This window comes from Hyla sarda, chromosome 6 (assembly GCF_029499605.1).
Source record: "Hyla sarda isolate aHylSar1 chromosome 6, aHylSar1.hap1, whole genome shotgun sequence".
Lineage (NCBI taxonomy): Eukaryota > Metazoa > Chordata > Amphibia > Anura > Hylidae > Hyla > Hyla sarda.
The window spans coordinates 258,103,629-258,123,259 of record NC_079194.1 but is presented as its reverse complement, the minus strand read 5'-3'; the positions used below and the strand labels follow the sequence as shown (position 1 = coordinate 258,123,259).

Below are 19,631 nucleotides of genomic sequence, written 5' to 3'. Positions count from 1 at the left end.
AATCAGTAGTAGAGATATGCTGATCCAATCTAGATATGTAGAACGAGAAAGAAGTCGGCGACTCACCGGAGCTGATTTTCTAGCAGTTTCTTCTTTATTAATACTCACATACATGGGGAGAGAAAGACGTACAGGGGGTACAGCTGTCTGGCAACGGGACCGTTTCACATGTTACACATGCTTCGTCTGGCCAGACGAAGCATGTGTAACATGTGAAACGGTCCCGTTGCCAGACAGCTGTACCCCCTGTACGTCTTTCTCTCCCCATGTATGTGAGTATTAATAAAGAAGAAACTGCTTGAAAATCAGCTCCGGTGAGTCGCCGACTTCTTTCTCGTTCTACTGTTATAAGACTACTGCTTATTATTCGGTCAGAGCACCACCAAAGTTTCACAGAAGCAGCCCAACCAGTTATCCTTTTTCCACCTGTCCCACGTTTACAGACTGAGTAGTGCCGATCTCACCTGTCCATTTTACCAATCTAGATATGTTTTGAGATTGTATTATACCCCTGCTAAGTTGAAACGACACATTGGTGTTTCTCTGTCTGATCTGTTTTTCCGCTGTTCTTCTGAAATCGGTACCTTTTTGCATGCTGTGCATCATGCATCATTGCTCTCTTCTGGAGGGAGGTGATGGGGTTTTTGGCAGACAATCTAGACTTCCCTTTTCTACTCACGCCTGTTGGGAGTTATCAATGAAGTTGTCTCTAGTTCACACAGACGCCTGCTGATTCACTTTCTTCTATTCTGTGCCCGTAAGGTGGTAGTGATGTCCTGGAAGGATACCTCTCTTCCCCCTCGGTGTAGATGGCTGAATCTGGTAAACCAATAAGTCCAGTTGTACCAGGCATTGTATATGAGTCGCAAGTGCGCTAAGAAATTTGACAGGATGTGGACCCCCTAGCTTCTCCTAGATGTGTCGGCTGACCCCCTGGCTTGATTGTCCCAGTAGGTCTCCTACAGTGTGCTACTGTTCTTTCAGGGAGGGGACTGGGATGGGGGCGAGGGCTTTGGGGTTACCGGGAAGTGTGCATGTGTGAGTGTGTGTTTGTCTGTCTGTGCTGGGCTTTCTCCAGTTGGGACTCAGATGTACCCTTCCTTACTGCTGATGGATGTTTTTATATGTATTGCTCCCTGTCATTATGGTGGAGTCGGTCTCTGGGACCTACGGAGGCTAGTGTTTATGCTTACCTTGTTGGTAATGTTTGTTAATTAAAATGCAAAACCAAATAAACACTTTAAAAAAAAAAGACACAAATTCTAATGGTTTTCACATTACTTAGGCAATAAATGCTGCCAAATTTGGAGTGATTGGCCTCATTGTGTATACAGACCCCAAAGATATCAATGATGGTAATGCTGGTGAGTCACAGACATATCCAAATTCGTGGTACATGCCCCCATCTGGGGTAGAGCGAGGAAGCTATACTGAAGACTTTGGAGATCTACGCACTCCATATTATCCTGCTAAAAGTAAGTAGCACTCATCATATTTCTTTTTTTAATTTATTTTTGTTTGGCATTGACCTCAGTGCTTATTTTCCTTGTATTGAGGATTCTTTGAATGGTTTATTTTTTCTATTATTTGGTCATCCTCACTATTCCATAGCAGTTACTATGAAAATGTTTTTTTTAAGGTTTTACCTACAGAATAGATGAGAGTGACATTAAAGGACTTCCCCCAATCCCAACTCAACCAATAGGATTTGAGGATGCAGAGACACTTATATGGTAAGAGGCAGCAAATAAACATAAAAATGGAATTTTGCTTACACCCCTGTTATCAAGGATAAAAAAAAACATAGCCTCTATCTTCTTGTCCTCAGTTTGTGTGTGGTGTTGCAGCTTCGTTCCTTTGAAGTGAATGGAAGTGAATTGTAATACCACACACAACCTGAAGACAGGTGTGGTGCTGTGTACTGATTGGTCACCATCAGGCAGACTGTGCAATGTGGATTGCTGATATTACTGATCAGTGCTATGCCATCAGATAGCACTGAACAGTAATAGCAATTGAAAAATCCCCATAAATAGTCCCCTGTGGGACTATAAAAATTAATTGAAAAAAAAAATGAAATCACATCCCAGAAAAAAATGTAATAAAAAATGTTCAAAAGTCACATATACGAAAAAGTGGTACAGATAAAACCTGCAGGTCATGGCACAAAATTTTCCTACAAAAAGTTATACATTTTTAAAAGTAGTAAAATAAAATAAAACCTATGTAAATTGGGTAATATGTAATCATATGGCCCTACAGAATAAAAATAAATGTGTCATTGTTAATGAATAGTGCACTGCTTAGAAACGGAAGTCCCAAAAGTTGCAAAATGGCACTTTTGTTTTCAATTTTGTATATGTTTTTGTTTCCCGAGAGATTTCGTGGTAAAATGAGTGATGTCATTACAAAGTACAATTGGTGGCACTAAAAACAAGCCCTTTAGTAGGCCGAAAATGTAAAGCTTTATGGCTATTAGAAGGCAAGGATGAAAAAACGAAAGTGCCAAAATGAAAAATTCCTGCATCCTTAACCCATTAAGGACCAAGAGTTTTTCTGTTTTTGCACTTTCGTTTTTTGCGCCACCAATTCTAATTTGTAATGACATCAGTCATTTTACCCAAAAATCTATGGCAAAACGACATAAAAATTTTTGGTGGCTTCCGTTTCTACGCAATACATTTTTTGGTAAAAATGATACCTTATCTTTATTCTGTAGGTCCATACAATTAAAATGATACCCTACTTATATAGGTTTGATTTTGTCATGCTTTTGGAAAAAATCATAAAATTGTCCTTTTCTGACCCCTATAACTTTTTTATTTTTCCACGTATGGGGTGGTATGAGGGCTAATTTTTTTCACTGTGATCTGAAGTGTAAATCGGTACCAGTTGTGTTTTGAGCTGACTTTTTGATCGCTTTTTATTCCTATTTTTATGGTATAAAAAGTGACCAAAAATACGCTATTTTGGCCTTTGGGATTTTTTTGCGCATACGCCTTTGACCGTACGGTTTAATTGATGATATTTTTTTAATTTCAGACATTTACGCATGCAGCGATACCACATATGTTTATTTTTATTGTGTTTATATATTTTTATATGGAATTTGGGAAAAGGGGGGTGATTTAAACTTTTAATAAGGAAGTGGTTAAAGTGTGTGTTTTTAAATGGTTTTTAAACTTTTTTTTTTTTTTACACTTTTAGTCCCTTTAGGGGACTTTCATCAGGAATCATTTGATTCCTCATACAGATCAATGTGGTTCCATAGAACCACATTGATCTGTGTGCTCTGCGCTCGTTTGATAAAGCCTGGTCCTGCCAGGCTTTATCATTCTGAGCACTGGCGGTGGCACAGGAGGAGAGGGAAGCCCTCAGGCTACATCCACTGTGGATCGCCCCCCACTGGACCACCAGGGATCGGATAAAGGCACCTTTAGATGCCGCTGTCAGCTTTGACAGCAGCGATCTAAAGGGTTAATAGCTGGCCACAGCGATCACCTCATGTCGGCTATTAACGCCGGCCCCCAGCTACAAGAATAACCTGGGGGCCGGCAGGTATGACGCGGGCTCGAGTCGGGAGCCCGTGTCATACCCCGTTAACGGCACATGGACGAGCATAGACGTCCATGGTCGTTAATGGGATAACCCCTTTGGGACGGAGCCCATTATGACCCTAAGGACGGGAGCATTTTTTGCAAATCTGACCACTGTCACTTTAAGCATTAATAACTCTGGGATGCTTTTACTTATAAATTTGATTCCGAGATTGTTTTTTCGTGACATATTCTACTTTATGTTAGTGGTAAATTTTCATCGATACTTTGCATCATTTCTTGGTGAAAAATGCAAAAATTTCATGAAAAATTGGAAAATTTTGCATTTTTCTAACTTTTAAGCTCTCTGCTTATAAGGAATATCGATATTCCAAATAAATTATATATTGATTCACATATACAATATGTTTGCATCATAAAATTGACATGTTTTTACTTTTGGAAGACACCAGAGGGCTTCAAAGTTCAGCAGCAATTTTCCAATTTTTCGCAAAATGTTCAAAATCGGAATTTTTCAGGGACCAGTTCAGGTTTGAAGTGGATTTGAAGGGTCTTCTGGTTAGAAATACCACATAAATGACCCCATTATAAAAACAGCACCCCTCAAAGTATTCAAAATGACATTCAGTAAGTGTGTTAACCCTTTAGGTGTTTCACAGGAATAGCAGCAAAGTGAAGGAGAAAATTCTAAATCTTCATTTTTTACACTCGCATGTTCTTGTAGACCCAGTTTTTGAATTGGTAAAAGGAAAAAAATCCTCTCAAAATTTGTAACCCAATTTCTCTCGAGTAAGAAAATACCTCATATGTATATGTCAGGTGTTCGACGGGTGCACTAGAGGGCTCAGAAGCGAACAATGACAATGGGATTTAGGAGAGTGAGTTTTTCTGAAATGGTTTTTGGGGGGCATGTCACATTAGGAAGCCCCTATGGTGCCAGGACAGCAACCCCCCCCCCCCCCCACATCGCACACTATTATGGAAACTACATCCCTCAAGGAACGTAACAAGGGGTACGATGAGCCTTAACACCCCACAGGTGTATGACAACTTTTTGTTAAAGTCGGATGTGTAAATGAAAAAAAAAAAATTTTTTCACTAAAATGCTGGTTTTTCCCCAAATTTAACTTTTTTTACAAGGGGTAATAAGAGAAAATGCCCCCAAAATTTGTTACCCCATTTCTTCTGAGTATGAAAATACCTCATGTTTGGACATCAAGTGCACTGCGAGCGAACTACAATGCTCAGAAGAGAAGGAGCGCCATTGAGCTTTTAGAGAGATAATTTGTTTGGAATGGAAGTCGGGGGCCATGTGCATTTACAAAGCCCCCCGTGGTGCCAGAACAGTGGACCCCCCCCCCCCCCCCACATGTGACCCCATTTTGGAAAATACACCCCTCACGGAATGTAATTAGGGGTACAGGGAGCATTTACACCCTACTGGGGTTTGACAGATCTTTGGAACAGTGGGCTGTGCAAACAAAAAAAATAAATTTTTCATTTTCACTGACTACTGTTCCAAAAATCTGTCAGACACTTGTGGGGCGAAATGCTCACTGTACCACTTGTTACATTCCGTGAAGGGTGTAGTTTCCAAAATGGGGTCACATGTGGGTATTTATTTTTTTGGGTTTATGTCAGAACCGCTGTAAAATCAGCCACCCCTGTGCAAATCACCAATTTAGGCCTCAAATGTACATAGTAGTGCGCTCTCACTCCTGAGCCATGTTGTGCACCCGCAGAGCATTTTACGTCCACATATGGGATATTTCCGTACTCAGGAGAAATTGCGTTACAAATTTTGGGGGTCTTTTTTTCCTTTTACCTCTTGTGAAAATAAAAAGTAAAGGGCAACACCAGCATGGTAGTGTAAAAATTTTTTTTTTTTACACTAACAGGCTGGTGTAGACCCCAACTTTTCCTTTTCATAAGGGGTAAAAGAAAAAGTCCCCAAAATTTGTATTGCAATTTCTCTCGAGTACGGAAATACCCCATGTGTGGCCCTAAACTGTTTCCTTGAAATACGACAGGGCTCCGAAGTGAGAGAACGCCATACGCATTTGAGGACTAAATTAAGGATTGCATAGGGGTGGACATAGGGGTATTCTACGCCAGTGATTCCCAAACAGGGTGCCTCCAGCTGTTGCTAAACTCCCAGCATGCCTGGACAGTCAGTGGCTGTCCGGAAATGCTGGGAGTTGTTGTTTTGCAACAGCTGGAGGCTCCGTTTTGGAAACACTGCCGTACAATACGTTTTTCATTTTTATTGGGGGGGGACAGTGTAAGGCAGTGTATATGTAGTGTTTTACTATTTATTATGTGTTAGTGTAGTGTAGTTTTTTTAGGGTACATTCACGCTGGTGGGTTACGGTGAGTTTCCCGCTAGGAATTTGCGCTGCGGCGAAAAATTTGCCGCAGCTCATACTTGAAGCAGGAAACGTACTGTAAACCTGCCCGTGTGAATGTACCCTGTACGTTCACATGGGGGGGTGGGGGAAACCTCCAGCTGTTTCAAAACTACAACTCCCAGCATGTACTGACAGACCGTGCATGCTGTGAGTTGTAGATTTGCAACAGCTGTAGGCACACTGGTTGGAAAACCTTCAGTTAGGTTCTGTTACCTAACTCAGTATTTTCCAACCAGTGTGCCTCCAGCTGTTGCCAAACTACAACTCCCAGCATGTACTGACAGACCTTGCATGCTGGGAGTTGTAGTTTTGCAACAGCTGGAGGCACAATGGTTGGAAAACCTTCAGTTAGGTTCTGTTACCTAACTCAGTATTTTCCAACCAGTGTGCCTCCAGCTGTTGCAAAACTACAATTCCCAGCATGTACTGATCACAGAAGGGCATGCTGGGAGATGTAGTTATGCAACAGCTGGAGGTACGCAACTACAACTCCCAGCATGCCAAGACAGCTGTTTGCTGTGTAGGCATGCTGGAATTTGTAGTTTTGCAACATTTGGAGTGCTACAATTTAGAGACCACTGAATAGTGATCTCCAAACTGTGGACCTCCAGATGTTGCAAAACTACAACTCCCAGCATGCCCAGACAGCAAACAGCTGTGTGGGCATGCTAGGAGTTGTAGTTTTGCAAGATCTAGAGGGCAGTATAGAGATTACTGTGCAGTGGTCTCTTAACTGTAGACCTCCAGCTGTTGCAAAACTACAAATTCCAGCATCCCCACACAGCAAACAGCTGTCTGGGCATGCTGGGAGTTGTAGTTTTGCAACATCTGGAGGGCTACAGTCTAGAGACCACTATGGTGGTCTCAGACTGTAGCCCTCTAGATGTTGCTAGGCAACTCCCCGGCTTCTGTCGCATCCAGGAAGCCGTCCTCTTCTGCCGCACGCCGCCCGCAGATCTCCGTCGCCGCCTGCCGATCGCCGTCGCTCCACTGCCTCCAGACGGGTAAGTGATCTTCGCCGCCGTTCCTCTTCATTTTCCCCGTTCTGGCCCGCCTATTGTGGGTGGGCAGGACAGGGAAAATGAAAGTAAACCCCACCGCCCCAGATCTGCTATTGGTGGTCGCGTCTAGACCACCAATAGCAGGGATAGGAGGGGTGGTACCCGTGCCACCTCACTCCTATCGCTTTAGGGGGATCGTGGGTGTCTTAGACACCCGCGATCCCCCTTATATTCCGGGTCACCGGGTCACCATAGACCCGTAATGACCCGGAATCGGCACAAATCGCAAGTGTGAATTCATTTGCATTTTGCGCCGATCGCCGACATGGCGGGGTCTAATGACCCCCCTGGGCATTTGCACGGGGTGCCTGCTGATAGATATCAGCAGTCACCCTGGTCCGGTCCCCACCCGGCGCGCGGCGGGGACCGAAATTCCCACGGGCGTATGGATACGCCCTTCGTCCTTAAGTACCAGGACGCAAGGGCGTATGAATACGCCCTTCGTCCCCAACAGGTTAAGGGGTTAAACTAAAAGTTTGCTTTTAGTACCACTTTAATGCACACCTCCAGTAGATGCTAAAAAAAAAAAATACCATTTAATATCCATTTCCTTCTCTTTGAACCAAGTAATACAGGGTTCCAATAAACAGAGATGTGAGCTGCTGTGACATGTCACTTATTTTTATGGATTTATTTTTATAATGTGTGCACTGACCATCACTTTCTCATAGGCTTAGTTACATAGTTACATAGTTAGTACGGTTGAAAAAAGACAAGTTCAACCAGGGTATTGAAGGGTAGGGGTGTGGCGCGATATTGGGGAAGGGATGGGATTTTATATTTCTTCATAAGCATTAATGTTATTTTGTTCCAGGAATGTATCTAACTATGTTTTAAAGCTGTTAACTTATGGAACAGTCTACCTCAGGAACTGGTCACAGCAGGAAAAATTCACAGTTCTTATGGTAAAGAAGGCGTGTCGCCCCTTGAGACTAAACCTTTTCTTCTCCAGACGGAGGGAGTGCCCCCTCGTCCTTTGGGGGGGTTTGACCTGGAACAGTCTTTATCCATATTTTTTGTATGGGCCATTAATATACTTATATACGTTTATCATATCCCCCCTTAAACGTCTCTTCTCAAGACTAAACAATTGTAACTCCTTTAATCGCTCCTCATAGCTAAGATGTTCCATGCCCCATATTAGTTTAGTCGCGCGTCTCTGCACCCTTTCCAGCTCCACAGTGTCCCTTTTATGTACAGGCGACCAAAACTGAACAGCATATTCCAGGTGAGGCCGTACCAATGCTTTATAAAGGGGGAGTATTATGTCCCTGTCCCTTGAGTCCATGCCTCTTTTGATACATGACAATATCCTGCCGGCTTTGGAAGCAGCAGCCTGACATTGCATGCTATTCTGTAGTCTGTGATCTACAAGTACACCCAGATCCTTCTCTACCAGTGACTCTGACAGTTTAATCCCCCCTAAGACATACGATGCATGCAGGTTATTAGTACCCAGATGCATAACTTTACATTTATCCACATTGAACCTCATTTGCCAAGTGGATGCCCAGACACTTAGTCTATCCAAGTCATCTTGTAACTTATGCACATCCTCTGTAGACTGTACCGTGCTACAAAGCTTGGTGTCATCTGCAAAGATAGAAACAGAGCTGTTAATACCATCCTCTATATCATTGATAAATAAATTAAACAACAGCGGGCCCAGTACTGAACCTTGGGGTACACCACTAATTACCGGGGACCAATCAGAGTACGAATCATTGACCACCACTCTCTGGGTACGATCCATGAGCCAGTGTTCAATCCAGTTACAAACTAAAATTTCCAAACCCAAAGACCTTAACTTACCTGTCAGACGTCTATGAGGGACAGTATCAAATGCTTTAGCAAAATCCAGAAACACTATATCCACAGCCATTCCTCTTTCAAGGCTTCTACTCACCTCTTCATAAAAGCAAATTAGATTGGTTTGACAACTTCTATCCTTAGTAAACCCATGCTGGCTATCACTTATAATACAATTATCCCCTATGTATTCCTGTATGTAATCCCTTATAAGTCCTTCAAACAATTTACCCACAATGCACGTTAAACTTACCGGTCTATAGTTTCCTGGGGAAGACCTAGAGCCCTTTTTGAAGATTGCCACCACATTCGCCTTGCGCCAGTCCCTTGGCACAATACCAGACACCAGTGAATCTCTAAATATCATGAACAGGAGTACAGATATTACTGAACTTACCTCTCTAAGAACTCTTGGGTGCAATCCATCTGGCCCTGGAGATTTGCTTACATTTATATCACTTAACTTACCTTGTACCATTTCTACATTAAGCCAGTTCAGTACATTACATGATTTGTTACCAGCACTGACCTGTCCAATGTCAGCTCCTCCTTCTTCCCTAGTATATACAGAACTAAAGAACCCATTCAGTAGCTCCGCTTTGATCGCCCGTGACAACCTCCCCATTATCATTATTAAGGGGTCCTACATGCTCTGTCCTTGACATGTCAGCCTGTTTACCCTTGACCATGACATACATTTACGCACCGCCATAACCACGAGCACCAGACCGATGCTCGCGTCATGCACGGATGTCCGCCATTAACCCCTCAGATGCCGTGATCAATACAGATCACGGCATCTGCGGCTGTGCGGTACTTTAAATGGTTGATCGGATCACCCGCAGCGCTGCCGCCGGCATCCGGTCATCCAGCATGGCAGCCGGAGGTCCCCTCACCTGGCTCCGGCTGTCTCCCGGTGTCTTCTGCTCTGGTCTGAGGTCGAGCAGACCAGAGCAGGAGATCACCGATAATACTGATCAGTGCTATGTCCTATACATAGCACTAACCAGTATTAGCAATCAAATGATTGCTATAAATAGTCCCCTCCCCCAATAAAAAGGTAAAATGTCCGTTTTTCCAATGTCCATTTTACCCCCCAAAAAGCGTAAAAAATATAATTATTACACATATTTGGTATTGCCGCGTGCGTAAAAGTCTGAACTATTAAAATATATTGTTAATTATCCCATATGGTGAATGGCGTAAACTTAAAAAAATAAAAGAAAGTCCAAAATTGCTGCTTTTTTGTCACATTTTATTTAAAAATATATATATATTCTAAAAATGAAACCTGATAAAAAACTGCAGATCATGGCGCAAAAAATTAGCACTCACACCACATACGGAAAAAATTAGAAAGTTATAGGTGGTCAAAATAGGGCAATTTCAAACATACTAATTTTGTTAAAATGGTTTGTGATTTTTTTTAAGCGGTACAATTATAGAAAAGCATATAACATGGGTATCATTTTAATCATATTGACCCACAGAATAAAGTAAACATGTCATTTTTACCGTAAAGTGTACAGCGTGAAAACAAAACCTTCCAAAATTTGCTAAATTGGGGTTTTCTTTTCAATTTTCCAACATAAATAATATTTGTTTGGTTGCGCCATACATTTTATGGTTAAATAAGTGATGTAATTAGAAAGTACAATTGGTGACGCAAAAAACAAGCCCTCATATGGGTCTGTGGATGGAAATATAAGAGAGTTATGATTTTTAGAAGGCGAGGAGGAAAAAACAAAAATGCTAAAATAAAATTGGTCGGGTCCTTAGGGCCATAATGGGCCTGGTCCTTAAGGGGTTAAAAGAAATTAGCTCTGGTTTTCTATTCCTGGACAACCCCTTTAAGAGAAATGTGCACTCATTTACACAAGTAACCAATTATTTCTAACGTATGTGTAATTTCTACTCTCTCAGTGAACTGGATGGTCCAGAAGCTGATGTTTCCTGGCAAGGTAGTTTGGCATGCAAATACAACATAGGGCCTGGTTTTCGTGCAAATGGACGTTTTAGTGGCAGGTGAGATATTCTTTGTTTACTTCATAATAATACTTTGAATTTACTTGTTTATTTTAGATATTGTCACCATTCAAAGACCTTGAGCTGTAAGGGGCCCCAAAATTTCTGATGGTAGCCCTGGTAAAACTTTCCTCAGTAATGCCACTCTGCCATCTGTCTTTAGTTTTACTTTTGTGAAAGCATCAATGATATACTTTAATAGATTGGCATTTGTATCATGCTCTTCTGCCATTACACCCACATTATTTCTAATGGGGGCAACACTTTTAGTTTATGTCTCATTATTTATGCAGGTGAACAATATATTTTCTTTTACTATAAGTGGTATTGTTTCTCTCTGTTTCAGTTTGGTTGGTGCAACTGGTATTGTACATGTGAGTCGTTATCTGCACAGTAAATACATATATAATGTTAGCATTAACATGTCAATCTTTCCCTTTTCCATCAGTGACGTCCAAGTCAGTGTATATAATTATGCAGAAATTAAGTCTTCAGCAAATGTGATGGGCATTATAAGAGGAAGCGTGGAGCCTGGTAAGAGAAATAACAGTTACTAGACACACACATATATATATATATATTTATATATATATTATTATTATTTGAAAATGTATGAATATTAGAGTGTATAATCACAATGGAAAGTTCTAGAAACTTTTTATGTGGACTACATGTATTTACTATACATATAAATTCACGCCCACACAAGGTAAGTAATCACTCTCCATAATATTCAGACCTCGACAGCACAGAATGTCGACAGGATCGTTATACCAGCACCCCGGCTTATTTTTACAGTCCTCTGGGGTATATCTGGTGGACCTGAGGAAGGCACGGTACAGTGTCAAAACATGTTGTCCTGATTGTACAAATTAAAACGACATGTAGTCCTGTGCCTGCATGTGGTCGTAATTGCCTTTACACTGAGCAGCGCCTCCTAGACCACTTTTTGCTTGGTTTCTTCCGTTCCTAAATGGCACAGTAGTGGTAATAAACTGGAGCATGTCAGTACACCGGACGGTGTTCATCAGAGGGAGCTGGCATATAAGCACAATCAGTGCCCAGCAACGTTTCAGGGGTCATGACGTAGCTAGGCACTATTGTGGACTGTATGGACTATGGCATCTCCTAGTATATGCCATGTGCTAAGCCATTGGGCTGCTCGGTCACAATTGACATAATTTCTTCACGTATTTACTAACAAAGAAATAAACTATATTGTGGCAGGTGGCTTAGAAATTATTATACATAATTATTGATCTGTGTAAAAATGAACACATCACAAAATGTCACAGTGCAGATTTTGTCTTCATTCCAGATAGGTATATAATATACGGCAATCACAGAGACAGCTGGGTCCATGGAGCGATAGACCCCAGCAGCGGTACCGCAGTCATGCTGGAAATTACAAAGGTTCTTGGGCGCAAGGTCAAAGAAGGTAAATGACCTCTTATCATGGTCTAAAGCTTCATTGTTGTATTCCTCACATGTATGGTTATCAATAACTAGAACTACATTTTACTGCAGATAACTTGACTTCACCTATTGGTTGATCATGTCAGTTTAATCTGATAACTGAATTTTATTATATTTTAATACCAAGAAGTGCATGATATGGGGTGGACTTTGAGGGATCTTTTCTGATATGATATCTAGTCATAACCATGTCAAGTATGGTTGATAAGCAGGTGCCTCCCGACCATCCCTGTCACTGGCTGCTTTTGTGCCGAGTGCATTGCAGAGCGAGCACATACTGAAACAGCCAGTGACAGGGATGGTCGGAGGCCTGTGGAGGATAAAGCACTTGCAGGGGACTTACTCAGCTCCTCTTCCTCCTCTGCTGATCAGCAGCTTTCCCTGCACTGCATGGGTCATGTGACATCATAACATCACATGACCCCCAAGCAGGAAGAGCTCCTGATAAGTATGAGGATACAGGAGCTGAGCAGTGCAGGAAGCCTTCTGAGGCAGGTAACCTGGGGGGGGCACCTGCTCATCCACCCCCCCCCCCCCCTTACCAGGGTGCCTCTAGCTGGGGCAAAACTACAACTCCCAGCATGCCCATACAGCCAAAGGCATGCTGGGAGTTGTAGTTTTGCAACAGCTAAAGGGTTGGGAAACACTGAAAGATAGATAAGTGTTTCCCAACCAGGGTGTCTCCAGCTCTAGCAAAACTACAAAACTAAAGCTCTCAGCATGTTCAGCCAGGAATGCTGAGACTTGTAGTTTTGTAACAGCTGGAGGCACCCTGGTTGGGAAACACTGACATAGATATAACATAGATCAATGCTTCCTGAACAGGGTGCCTCCAGCGGTTGCAAAAAAAAGAAAAGAAAAGGGAATGCTTAGAGTTGTAGTTTTGCAACAGCTGGCATCACCATGGTTAGGAAACATTGATCTATGTCCTATATCTATATCCTATCTATCTAATTATCTATCTATGTCAGTGTTTCCCAACTAGGATGCCTCCAGCTGTTGCAAAACTACAACTCCCAGCATGCCCTAACCACAGCTTACATCATACAGGAAGCTATCATTCACATGGCAAAATCTTTACCCTTATGTGGCAATTGGTATATTTTATTATAATACTGGAAATAATATTCCGCGAGGGGGAGGCGTGGGGGTGACACAATTTTCTAGCGCACTGGGTGACACCAACCTCTAGCAATGCCACTGCTGATAAGTGTTTTATATTGCAACATTAATGAAACTAAATCCATTTTTCTCCCACTATCTCCGGCGGAATAGCGGGCGCAAATAACGGACGTTAGAGAATCCCATTCAAGTGAATGGGATCCTCTGTGCCCGTTATGCCTCCCGTTAGGCTCCGTTACAATAATGGACGTTAAAGGCCAAATAAATTTTCTAAACTAACTCAAATTATATTCCCTAACTACTTCTAACACCTCTCCTACCCTTAAAAAAATGTTCCGAGCTTTAAAAAGCTGTGTATCATACCTTTTCCCTTGCTCACATTCCCAGCAGGAGAAAGTGGGCGTTCCCCAGCAGGCACAACGTCATTGAAGCCTGCAAAAGCTGTGCCTCGCCATGCCCCGCACGCACTTCATGAGTTTGGTCTCCTCCCAGGCCAGGAGGAGACCAAACTAACTTTTTGACTTGCGCAGGGAACAGAACACAGCCACCTAGTGGACGTTTTTTCAATCACGTTAAAATATATAAAGTAGGGATCGACCGATTATCGGTATGGCCGATATTATTGGCCGATAATCACGATTTTGGGCATTATCGGTATCGGCAATTACCACCGCCCCCACCGCACTGCGATCACCCCCCCCCCCCCCACCCCGATCCGCTGCCCCACACTGCACCGCGACCGCCCCCCGTAGTGCTGGGCGGTATACCGGTATGGATTTTTGCCCATACCGCTATACCGGTCGGGCCCCTCCCCCACCCTCCGAGTCAATAAAAAAAAATTAAACTTACCCGTAATGGGGGTGGTCCGGGCCATCCATCCTGTAGTGTCCAGCGGCATTCCGGGTGGAGGGTGAACCGGTCCGGGCTGTCCTTCTTCTCCGGGGGTCCTCTTCTCCACTCCGGGCAGGCTCCGGCCTAGTACGCTGCATAGACGCCGCTACGCCGTGACGTCAGGTGCGTCGCTGCGCACGGGCGTCACTGCGCAGCGGCGTCTATGCAGCGTACTAGGCCGGAGCCTGCCCGGAGTGGAGAAGAGGACCCCCGGAGAAGAAGGACAGCCCGGACCGGTTCACCCTCCACCCGGAATGCCGCCGGACACTACAGGATGGATGGCCCGGACCACCCTGACAGGTAGGGGAGAGAAGCGGGTGGTGGTGGTGGTGGTGGCGGCGGCCTATGGCACCGCAAAAGCCAACGCAGTGCATTGATTTAAAGCGCCTGCTTTAAATCAATGCTCTGCAGCGGTGTCGAGGGGGGATAAATAGCCGATAACTTATACCGGAATATCGGTATAAGTTATCGGCTATCGGCCCTAACCTCCACCGATTATCGGTATCGGCCCTAAAAAACCGATATCGGTCGATCCCTAATATAAAGATTAAGAATTTTAACAGCAAGTGTCTTATAATTAAGGAACAATATATTAAAAGCTTAGTTTGGTGACAGGTACTCTTTAATGTCTGTTTGTAACGGAGGTTAAATCTATAGTGTGAAAGTAGCCGGAGAGATTATAAAAAAAAATAAAAAATCTCATGATATTTGTTGTTAATAGGCAAATGGCGTCCACGACGAACTATAATTTTTGGAAGCTGGGGAGCAGAAGAATTTGGTTTAATTGGATCTACAGAATTTGCAGAGGTAAAAACATTAACCCAGATTTAGTCAAACTGTTTTTAGGTGGCATAAATTTAGGCTAGACAGTCTTAGAATGTGCCAGATTTCTCACAGTGGCTCAGGACGTATGATGAATCTGTCACATTCTTAGACTGTCTCCTCTAAGGGGGAATTTATTATTCTTGTGTAAAAAAAAGTTGCATATTTTGTGCAAGCTGTGAGGCTGTAATCCTTTTGTTGAGAAGAGGGTGAAATTTATTAGACATATAGCGTCATTGGCAGTGCAGACTGAATAACTATTCTAAACGCAAGAACGGCAATCCAGCGTGGGTAAGTAGAAAATCCAGACTTTATTAGCTCACGGTAAAAACGGTACAAGCAACCAGCATGCACCTGAAACACGTCTGTTCTGCTGGCTGCTTGTACCGTTTTTACCGTGAGCTAATAAAGTCTGGATTTTCTACTTACCCACTCTGGATTGCCGTTCTTGCGTTTGGATTTGTGTGCACCAGGCTGGGTGCGAATTACAGAGCAGGAGGCGTGGTTGGAGCGGTGCTGTGCAGATACACAGCGCAGGTTCCCTGACTCTGGGATATGTAGGCACCACCTCAATGACTCTTGTGCGCTCATTTGCATGTGGTGCATGGTGGGATTAAAGTTTTAAATTGGGGAAACGGTTATTCAGTCTATACTGCCATCTGGTGACATATTCCCTTTAACTGCATACAAGCTCACAAAATTAATTTTTTTTTATTATTATTATGAGTAGAGTTGAGCGAACGTTTGAAAAGTTCGGTTCGCCAGACTAGCTGAACTGTTGGAAATCGCCGGTTCGGCTCAGTTGGGCTGGAACGTTAATGAAATAAGCCGGTAAACAGATTGATAACACTGCCTAACAGCCCTAAAGCCCTGTCTAACACTGTTAGGAGTGTATTCAAGCAGTTTTAACTGCTTCATGACCCAGCAAATTTTGATTTCTGACTCACGTTTTTTTCCTCCTACACTCTAAGACACATAACTTTATTGTTTTTCGACTGACAGAGTTGTAGCAGGGCTTATTTTCTGTGTGACAAGTTGGACTTTCCAATGATTCACTTTTTTTTTTTTTACCATACAATGTATTACAAAGCCAGAAAAAAATGATATGCAGGGAAAAAAGAAATTGCACAATTTTGTAGGGCAATAATTTTTTTCAGAGTTCATCTGACATTCCATATTTATTTTATGGGTCAGTATGATTCCAATGATACCAAACTTGAATAATTTTTGTTTTGTTTTATTGCTAAAAAAAAAAAAAAAAAAAAATGTAAAATATAAAAAAAAAACTTCGTTCATTACCCTTTTTCCCCCTACAGAGCTGTTTTAGGGTTTGCTTTTTGTGCCATGAACTGTAGTTTTTAACGGTACCACTTTTTTGTAGTTCTGTTTTTTTTAACACTTTTTATTACATTTTTATAGGATGTAATGTAACCAAAAATCATCAATTTTAGCGTTTGGAATTTTTTTGCATTTACGCTGTTCACCGTTCAGAAACATAATAATTTAATAGTTGAGACAATTACGCACGCGGCGATACCAAATATGTGCATTACTTTGTTTGTACAGTGTTTTATTTAGAAAATGGGAAAAGGGGGGGGGGCGATGATTAGAATTTTTATTAGGGGAGAGATTTTTTTTCTATTTTTAAAAACTTTTTTTTAAACTTTTTTTTATACATATTTTTTGGGCCCCCTAAGGGCCCATCACAAGCCATCATCAGATGGCTTACATAGATCAATGTAATGCTATTGCATTACATTGATCTATGAAATCTGTGCTTGATTGCTAAGGGCTGCCTAAGTGAGCCCTAAGCAATCACAGAGCCAGGGAAGACACCGAGGAGCAGGTAAGACCTCGGGCTTCCCTAGCAACCCACTAGACACCAGAGAATAGCGTAATTTAGTGTTTAAATGTCGTGATCTGTATAGATCACGGTATTTAACCAGTTCAGACTTGTGAGGCTGAAATGCATGGGTTGTCTATGTGTAGACCTGGCTGAAACTACCATAGTGGCTTACTAGAGGATGTTGTTGTAGTTTGCATAAAGCAGCAGGTTGAGACACCTTTAAAATGAATTCACATTTGGCCAGCCAAGTGACCCAGACCTGGCTGGCCGGAGGGAGGGGGTTGCAATAGCAACCTTCAGCATGTCACAGTGGTTTTCTGAAAGATGTTGTAGTATCCAGCTTACAGCAGCAGGTTGGGAAACTTCTAAAATCAATTTGAATTTTGCCCCAGGCAGCCCAGGCCTGGCTAGAAGTAGCAGGTTTTCAGAAAAAGAAATCTATTTTAATTTGGCCAGCAGCCCTGGCTAGCCGCAGGGTGTTTGCAAAAGCAAGCACAATAAATTTTAATTTTGCCCCAGCCAGCCAGGCGGCCCAGACCTGGCTGGGGAATCACACTGAGACCACAGCAATGGAGTAAAACTTTTCTTCGAACATGTGTTGCCCCTGGCTGTAGTTATTACTCCACATATCAACCGTGGCATGCACTGTTCTGCACACAGACAAGTTCATGGAGTGGCCCAACCTCTCCATCACATGATTGTGTAAAACTGGTAAGGCTTTCTTTGCAAAATAATGGCGACTAGGTATGCGCCACCTGGGCTTGGCGTTAGTTGCCTAAAGGCCATGGAGTCCACAAGATGGTATGGGAGGGCCTGCACCACCAACAACTTGGCCAGGTAGTAATAGAGGTGCACTACAACAGGGTGACTGGAAGAATACTGTTGTCTGGAGGACATGGTTTTCTAATGGATAACTGACGGGATCAGGGAGGAGGAGGACACAACACAGATGAGGCAAATCTCAAAAATGTGCTGCCTGTGGAAGAGGCCTGGCTGTTGGGAGGGGTCTGGGGGATCTTCGGTAGCAGCAGCAGCGTTTTCCTCATGTTGTGGGGCATCTCGACTGTCCCCCGTGACCTTGTGGTGACACTTCAAATGCCTGCGTAGAGTCGTAGGGGGAGATTCATCAAGAGCTGTGCTGAGAAAAAGTTGACCAGTTGCCCATAGTAACCAATCAGATCGCTTCTTTTATTTTGCAAAGGCCTTTTCAAAAATAAAAGAAGCAATCTGATTGGTTGCTATAGGCAACTAGTTCACTTTTCCTATATTATAGGTGATATATAGATCAATGCATCTCACTTGAGCTGGTTCAATTCAGGTATATGCAGGTATGAGCCTTGAAAAAGGCTGTAGATTTGTGGTAGCAAAAGATGAGCCATTCAGAGGCTGTGATTAAGATGTCCCCTTCTTATATTGTCATGACTGGGGGTGGACCGGAGAGTGAGCCCTAAGCTGTCCCTTATAACACTCTCCCTGCCTACTTGCCCATCCGCCCTAAACGGCAGATTGACAACCACGGTGCCAGTCCCTACCTGTGCTAAAGTTCAATGGGCATAAAAAACAAAGGCCGGTCAAAAGCCAGAAACATAATGGAAAAACTGCCAAACAACCAGATATACCAGACAGAATATAAACATACAAACAGGGCAGAATATATTGTACTAACAAACAGTTCAGAAACCGGAATCCAGATAAATGGCAAATATGAATAAATGAACTAGACAAGGTAAAGAATGAATAAACAGCAGAAACCAGGAAATCCATGGGATGAACAGAAGAACTGAATGTTAAACACTAAACTGATCAGGAACATATAACACTGTTCACACTGGGACACAGAACAAAAACGAACTGGACACCCCACTCCACAAAAGGAGTAGACAGCAATAATAACTCCAAATAGACTTCTAGCCAGCAGGCACACTCCAGCGTGTGATCAGGATACTGGCCTAGAAGGAAACAGAAATATAATACACAGAAAACTAACAGAAATGGATACTAGTTCAGGAGGACACAGATCAGTGAGTAAGCACAGAGGACACTATAGACCAATGGTAAAGCACAGAGGACACACTACACCAGTGATCATGTACTCTATGATCAGTGCATGTACTATAACCTCTAAAAATTAGCAATCATGAACTCTATAAAAACGGATACAAGAAAACCAAACTCCGCAACATGAGGGAACACAGGTCAGGATACTAGACAGGATATTTTTCAAGATACAAGACAATATATATTCAAACTCAAACTCCACAATGTGGAGGGAAACAGGTCAGGATTCTCACAGTGTGAACATGGACTAAGAAACAAGGCTAAAGCGATCCGGACATACAATAATCCTAAAACCCGACAAATGTACTACAGACTAAAAATCTATAATAATCAGGACTATTAACCATGGTAAAAATGGTATTAAACATGGTAAAGAAATATTACAAGATAAAGATAAATACAAGGTGCATGATAAAGCAGACATGGACAGAATTGCACAAATCACCAGCAACCAGTGTGCAGCAGAGCTAGGGTTTTAAAGCCACACCCGAGCTGCAATAGGATGAGAACCTTAACTATTTCAAGCACAGGAAGAATTAGAACAGAAACTGCTCAG

At 42.6% G+C, this 19,631-nt stretch overlaps 1 protein-coding gene across 4 annotated transcripts in view; it reads left to right on the top strand.

The window, feature by feature from the left end:
• The window catches only part of NAALADL1 (N-acetylated alpha-linked acidic dipeptidase like 1), an 80,490-nt gene that overhangs the window by 41,830 nt on the left and 19,029 nt on the right, over nt 1–19,631 (top strand). For all 4 annotated transcript variants that reach the window (XM_056528477.1, XM_056528480.1, XM_056528478.1 and 1 more), the window contains 6 exons: nt 1,286–1,475; nt 1,640–1,733; nt 10,759–10,860; nt 11,309–11,394; nt 12,179–12,298; nt 15,071–15,156. In XM_056528477.1, coding sequence (XP_056384452.1) covers nt 1,286–1,475; nt 1,640–1,733; nt 10,759–10,860; nt 11,309–11,394; nt 12,179–12,298; nt 15,071–15,156 — 678 coding nt within the window. The remainder of the gene's footprint in view (nt 1–1,285; nt 1,476–1,639; nt 1,734–10,758; nt 10,861–11,308; nt 11,395–12,178; nt 12,299–15,070; nt 15,157–19,631) is intronic.